At 31.6% G+C, this 7,500-nt stretch overlaps 2 protein-coding genes across 3 annotated transcripts in view; one reads left to right on the top strand and one right to left on the bottom strand.

Annotated features, from left to right (window-relative positions):
• LOC124427154 (iodotyrosine deiodinase 1) overlaps positions 1-1,613 on the bottom strand; it is a 2,741-nt gene extending 1,128 nt beyond the window's left edge. For both annotated transcript variants that reach the window (XM_046969748.1, XM_046969740.1), the window contains exons 1-2: positions 471-1,613; positions 71-304 (exon numbers count right to left, since the gene is read on the bottom strand). In XM_046969748.1, the coding sequence (XP_046825704.1) occupies positions 71-304; positions 471-645 (409 nt within the window). In that variant the 5' untranslated portion in view covers positions 646-1,613. The remainder of the gene's footprint in view (positions 1-70; positions 305-470) is intronic.
• A 712-nt stretch (positions 1,614-2,325) lies between these two features.
• Positions 2,326-7,500, top strand: part of LOC124427088 (ribosomal protein S6 kinase alpha-5-like) — a 61,196-nt gene continuing 56,021 nt past the window's right edge. The window contains exon 1 of the mRNA XM_046969579.1: positions 2,326-2,548. Within this exon, the coding sequence (XP_046825535.1) occupies positions 2,452-2,548 (97 nt within the window). The 5' untranslated portion in view covers positions 2,326-2,451. The remainder of the gene's footprint in view (positions 2,549-7,500) is intronic.

The raw sequence follows: 7,500 nt of genomic DNA on the forward strand, positions 1-7,500 counted from the left end.
GAAAAACAAAAAAAAAGAGAGAAAAAGAAAATGTATAATACTAAATTTATATCGAGTCTTATTTTATAACCTGCAGCTTTGATAATATAACGTATCACTTCTCTCGGAACATTTTCTTCGCTAAAATATCTTACAGTTCTTCTCGCATTCGTTATTTCATAAAATTTATTTGCTCTTATTAATAATTCCTCGTCGTTCGGTTTAACATATCGGTAAGGTACGTGTTTCAAATCTTTCGGTAATGCAGACTCTATAAATTCCTCCTCTTCGTTATCTTTAATATCCGTCTCCTCTTTGTCTAACGCTACAAAATTATATTACAAATGAAATTAATTTCTTTCTGATAACGTCCTTTTTCCTTTCTCTTGTTCTTTTTTTTTTTCGTTTAAATGTTATAAAAAAAAAAAAAAAAGAAAGAAAGAAAGAAAGCAAAAAAAAAAGTACTTAATCTATAATCCCTATATGTGTACCTTCGTTCTGATCCGTCGTTCCGATACCATCTGGATATTTAAATACCTTTGTAAAAATCGACAAAATACCTCGTTTAATTCGACGATGTATATCCTCGTAGAAATAACAAAGGCACAGTAAGATAACGATATGATACCAATACTTCGAACAAAACGGTATAGTTTCCGATAACATTATTGATTTGACGACGACGAACGAAATAAAAATGAAAAACGAAAAAAATTACGAGAGCTTGATTTAACGATCTTTTCTTTTTTTTTTTTATTTTTCGTTTTGTTTTTGTTTTAACGCAAGACAAAATGTACGCTTCCTTTCCACTGTGAAAATGTTACAAGCTACATCTGACGAAACGTATTATATCGTATTTCCTTCTCAGTTATATAAAAGGCATAGCGAGAAGAGTCGATGGGATTATAGAACTATGTGATAAGCAATATTTGACTATCATAATGGGTCATGATAAAGAAGAGAAATGATAAGAAGAAATCAATCGGATCGATATTATATTTTCGCACATATGTTTTGACTTAGCACTTAACATGGCAACGAATATATATATACATATATATAACTTTCATATATATATATATATATATATGAAAGTTAAAGAGAAAAAAAGAAAAAAGAAAAAAAAATTTAATCGATAGAAGGTAAAACGAATTCAAAAAAAAAATACAACACACATACACGCACACATATATACGCATGCACGTACAACAAAGAAACAAAAGAAAAAAAAAAAAAGAAAGAGTGTAGATAAAACTCAGTCAATTTTTCACGCTTTAGTCTTTCACAATTTCCTCGTGCGATTAGTTCGACCGTATACCGCAGTGGGCCACGGCGCGACCGTCGTTGGCGCGCACCGATTAACAAAGCGTTATGATTGGTCCAAACGTTTCGACCAATAAGAAATGCTTATAGACGGTTGTAACAAGACCGTATACAGGCGCGCGACATCGAAAAACGTGCCCCGTTCATCTGTCCGTCCGTCCGTTTATAATGGTTATACTTGGCTAGACGTGCGCGCGCGAGAGAAAGAGAGAGAGAGAGAGAGAGAGAGAGAGAGAAAGAAAAAGAGAGAGAGAGAGAGAGAGAGAGAGAGACGTTGAGTTCAGACGGTTTTTGTCAGGTATCATGCGAATTTTGTGCGAGTTCCATTGTCCCGTCGGTGTATCATCCTTTGTGGTAACTGTCGTCGAGAAGATTGTTGTCGTCGTACCTCCTCGTAAAGGAAAAAGAGGAGAGAGAGGAGAACAAAAAGGAGGAGGAGGAGGAGGAGGAGGAGGAGGAGGAGGTGGTGGAGAAGAAAGAGGAGGTGTAGCCGGCGAACAACGACGACGGCGGCGACGACGACGACGACGACGACGACGTACGTACGACGAGCGCTGTCCGTCGTCGCAGAAATTACGTCGCGGACATGTAAACCCGTAAACTCGACCGTTCGTTCGGCAGTAATAATAAATCCGTGTATAATACGAAAGAAAATTATTTTCGAAAGGAGACGAATAGAGAAAGAGAGATATATATAGAGAGAGAGAGAGAGAGAGAGAGAGAGAGAGAAAGAGAGAGAGAGAGAGAAAGTTAAAAAACCGTAAAGATTGACAAGTTCGCGCAGATAGAAGATATATTAATATGAACAATCGAAGTATATTTATTCAATAAGAAAAATTTATCCTGTTTTGATAGTTTTCTTCGACTGTCATTATTTTTATCTACGACGTACGCGATACGCCAAACCAATTTTGACAGACAGCGTGTAAGAGAAGGAAAGAGAGAAAGAGCGAGTGAGCGAATAAGGGAGCACGAGAAAGAGAGAAAAAGAGAAAGAGAGAGAGAGAGAGAGAGAGAGAAGACGTGCGGATAAAACAGTGACAGAAAGAGAAAGAAAGAATAAAAGAAAGAGAAAAAGAGAGTGAGAGAGAGAGAGAGAGAGCAGTAAAATAGAGAGATAGAGAAAGAGGGAAGAGAAGAGGAGTGGGAATGGAGAACGCCATGCGTCCACCGCTACCACCCCCACCACTCAACATGCCAGAGAGTGCGAATACCGAGCAGACTGTCACCCACGTCTTGACGTTTGGTATGTGTTCGATCATTCTTCTTCCTTCATCTTTTTTCTTCATCTTATATATGTATGTTAAATACGCTTTTATCATCTCTTTATATATATATATACATACATACGCATATGTCATATTGTAACCATGGCTTTTGCATTTATTATGGAACAGTTACAATGTTATAATGACTCGTTTTATACTTTCTCTATGAGAAGAAGAGGTATATATTTACAATGAAAATAAATATATATATATATATACGTATATATATATATATATATATATATATATATATATATAATGCTTATATAAACGGGAATTTCGGGCTTCATTTATTTTCATACCTATCGATCCTTACTGAAAGTCTTAACTTTCGATTTTTATAGGTTATGAAATGTATGGAATTAAAAGCTATGTTGAAACAGATGAATTGCAATGTATATGTGTTTTAACTCGTATCGACATCCTCATGAAAACGTCAGTTTCTCTCTCTTTCTATCTATCTATCTCGCTCTTTCTCTCTCTCTATCTCGAGAGAGAGAGAGAGAGAGATAGATATTCTACTTAAATTATGTAAGATTAGATTAGAGAGTACAAGTCGATATTTCTCGCGTGTCGTTACTGCTACTGCTGCTGCTGCTGCTGCTGCCGCTACCGCTACTACTCATACAATCGTTATTAATCGTCTATATATATATATATATATATAAAGAAAAAAAAAAGAGAGAGAGAGAGAGTAGAAAAAAAGGAAGAAAAAACAAGTCAAGATCGAACGTATGGTAGTAGTCGTTTTTATCCGGCATTATAATCCGTGATATTTCCTATTGCGACGTAGCAGTATTCATGTAATCGACCTTCGTAGGAAAAAGGACACAAATATTCTTAACTTAACCTCTTTGTCATTTTCACTAATTTCTACGTCCTACGTCCTACGTTACTAAATGTGTATATATATATATATATATATTTATGTTTGTATATATATGTATATGTATGTGTATGTGTATGTATATATTCATATATAGATATACTACGAAAGTATTTACTTATGTTGAATGTCATATATAAAACCTATTTCATTTATTTCGTCGATTTCGAAGAAAGCTTGGAATATGAAAGAAAGACATAACCTTTAACTGCTACAGGTATAAATGTCTTTTTGATGACTGTCCATTCTTTCGCTATCGTTATTTAACTTGTTTTATCGTCCATCTTTCTTGGTAGTGTACATATATAATACAAATCATACACACACACACACACTTTTAGAGATACATATATGTAGGAATTTAGGGTACGTCACTCAATTGGAACGAATTATATCTCAAATCATATCATATTTAATATAATGCGTGTGCATGTTCACTTTCGAAAAAAATAAGATATATATATATATATATATATATATATATATATAAATAATATGTAGATATGCACATATATATATATATATATATATTTATTAGTTATATATTATTATATTTTGTACAATATTTATTATATTATAGATTTTATCTATATAAAATGTATATAATATTTATTTATTTACACGTTTAAAATAATTTAAGATAACGATTGTAGAAATTTTAGTTCTTCCGTTTTTTAACAATGGCGTATTTCATTATGGCGGACATAAAGCGGATATATTCCGTCGATTCCTTTGGTATGATGAGTGGAACGTCAACGGGACTTCGTATCCGTCTATGCAACGTGATCACGCGTAATTAACTCTTTAATGATTTTGCGCATCGAATAAACCACACGAGCCATCGGATTTCGATGATAAATTAATGAGTCGAGATACGGTAAACCAAGATGGATTCGAGAAGCTTCCTTTCATTGACGATTTGAATTAAGTCAAACGATGGTATTATTTTTATTTTATTTATAAATCATAGTCAATTTATATATATGTTATCTTCATATATAACATATTTATTATAACCTAAATTAAATATCATAGTATTTATTTCTTATCTGGATATTTTTTTTTTTTTTTTTTTTTTTTTTTTTTTTTTTTTTTATCGAACTATTCTAAATACGATTGTATATAAGATTCATATTGTTAGCGTATGCAAATGATTAGGTTCAAAACAGATAGCATGAATCCTTCTCGCGAACAAAGGGCTCATGCGAATTACTAAGTCGATTGTTTCCTTTAGTCGAGTCATATATTATGGCCTTGGGTTGATTCACTTCACTACTGAATTTCACCCTCACGGTAAATCCCAGATATAAACACCTAAACCCATTAACACATGAACATGTAAACACATACGTATATACCATAAATAGATAGATAGTTCGATAGATAGATAAAATGAATGTTCCTAACGGTCTGACAAACAAATTTTCTGGAACTTTTAGAAAGTAGATGACTCACGTTTAAGCCCTTTCTAAACATAATAAAGCAATATACATAATGTATGATATAACAATTGTACATAGTAGATATTGTTAAACTTTGAAATAAGAAAACTCGATATTTTCCTATCGTTTTATCGTGCAATCCAATGATAAAATCCGATAAAATCTTGATTAATTTTTAATTGTATTACGTAATACGAAGTAGGAACGCTGTTAGAGAGAGAAAAAGAGAGACAGAGAGAGAGAGAGAGAGAGAGAGAGACATACACACACAGAGAGAGAAGAAGAAAGATAAGACAAAACAGATTTTAGTTAGAATTACTCAAGAATAATTTTCTATGTTAGCACTGGCTCTCGTGACCTTCAGAACGAAGGAACGAGAGAGAGAGAGAGAGAGTGAACGTGAGAGAGGGAGAGAGAGAGAGGGAGATTAATCTCGAACGTTCGTCGATCTCTCTCAGAGTCTAGCCTTTTCGTTGATCATCGAATTTACATTTCTCGATTAGGTATATTCATTTTTATTATATCCGATCAAGATATTTATATTCGTTTAAGAAGTTATTAAATTCAATGGAATTAATTGTTCGTTCGTTTCAATGAAAATTTATAATAAAATTTGAAGAAAATTAAAATTTACTTAGCAAAACACTCGTCGAAGAAAAAATTAATCGTCGATCATATTTTGTCCTCTATACATTTCATCGATATTAGGTGAACGTAAAAATTTTCTTTAAACGATTGTAAAAAATCAATTGATCTATTGCGAGATTTAGTTTTAGTCTAATTTCTATTTGTCAAATGGTGTTACCAGTGACGTTAGATTGTAAAATTACAAGATTAATCATTAGAAACCTGTAAAGATTTCGTCGATAAGAAAATAATCGATTTTTGAAATCGTTTAGGTTCTTTTTTAACCCCTCCCCGAAAGACTTTGAACAAGTCCTATATTTATCAGTAAATATGTCATCTATATTTTTTAATGATAAGTGACACGATAATACGCCGCTTTTGATGGATTAGAAAAAAAAAAAAAAAAAAAAAAAAAAATGAAAAAAAAATGAAAAAGAAAGAAGGAAATAAAAGAACTACAAAAAAGAAAAAAAGATCTATTTCAAGTGGTAGGTAAAGATCGATCGTGTTCATAATGAATTAAAATTTAAACGATCGCGTAGCAGCGGCTTGCTGAAGTTGGCCCTGAAGATCGCGACTAGCACACGTGTGCAAAATCCTAAATATAGAAGCTCGTGCTAGGAAGGTGTTAGGTACGATCCACGAACGAATAATAATCATCTCTAAGGTTACATACATCGTTTGTTAAAATAGATTCCTTATTCAGTGCCGATCTTTATCTATCTCCAATATCTATAGAAACAGTATCTCTCTCTCTCTCTCTCTCTCTCTCTCTCTCTCTCTCTCTCTCTCTCTCTCGTCGTATTTTAAGAAACAGAGAATTTTTATTATGAAGACCAAAATGTTTTTGTAATATTGATTATTTTATATTACACATATATATATATATATATTTTTTTTTTTCTTTAATTCTTTCTTTATATTCCATTTTTTTTTTTTTTTTACTTTTTGCTCTTGATTTTTTTTTTTTTTTTTTTTATAAATGTGCATATAATTAATGGTTAATAAGATTATTAAGATTATTAAAATGTCGTAAACAAAATCCTCATTTCGGACTTTTGGACGAGCAAATAAATAGATGTTCTATTTTATTCTATTCTATTCTACTTTGTTTTTTGTTTTTTTTTGTTTTTTTTTTTTTTTTTTTTTTTTTTTTTTGACAAGAGAAGAGAAAGTTCGCCATGAATATAAGAATGTGTTTCTTAAAGTGACAGGATGAAAATTTTGAACTTTAATCCCTGCTGTTGTTCCTAGCGTGATTTTATGAGTTTAATGATCTCGTTCGAGGAAAAGCATTAGTTAGCATGAGTCAGGCTGTTTACGAAACCTCAGTTTACCTCAAAGCGGTATTACTATGGTGTCTACTTGGTGTATGCTGTTTACTTTGTCCTTTAACTCTCTCTCTCTCTTTCTCTCTCTCTCTCTCTCTCTCTCTCTCTCTCTCTCTCTCTTTCTCTCTATTTATCTATCTATCTCTTTTTCCTTGATACTAAGAACATTTTATCGATCTTTTTGCATCGACTATGTTTAATACGTTTCTCTTATAGGTATGTGTATGTATATACACATATGTATATATTTTTTTATAAGTATACATAAATATATACATGATCAACCAGTATACACAGCAGTATTTTATCAAACTAATAAAGTGTGGCTTTAGATGTTTCTCTTACGATCTTTGATTTTCCTTAATCGACTAATAATATTGAATTTTTATAGAATCGAATTTGTCATATTTTATATTATATAGAAGGACCGCCTTATATTTAAAGCATTAAAAAGTATTTTTGTTACAAGATTTATTTATTTTTTATTAATATTTTTTTTTTTATTCTTTTTATTTTTTATCTTTTTTTTTTTTATACATTCATTATTCAGTGCTACAAATAAAAATATTAATTTGTTTATAGGTATATTCAGATAAGAATAGTTCGTAACATTTTATATGGTATACCATTTATATACTTATAAT

Source organism: Vespa crabro, chromosome 1 (assembly GCF_910589235.1).
Source record: "Vespa crabro chromosome 1, iyVesCrab1.2, whole genome shotgun sequence".
Lineage (NCBI taxonomy): Eukaryota > Metazoa > Arthropoda > Insecta > Hymenoptera > Vespidae > Vespa > Vespa crabro.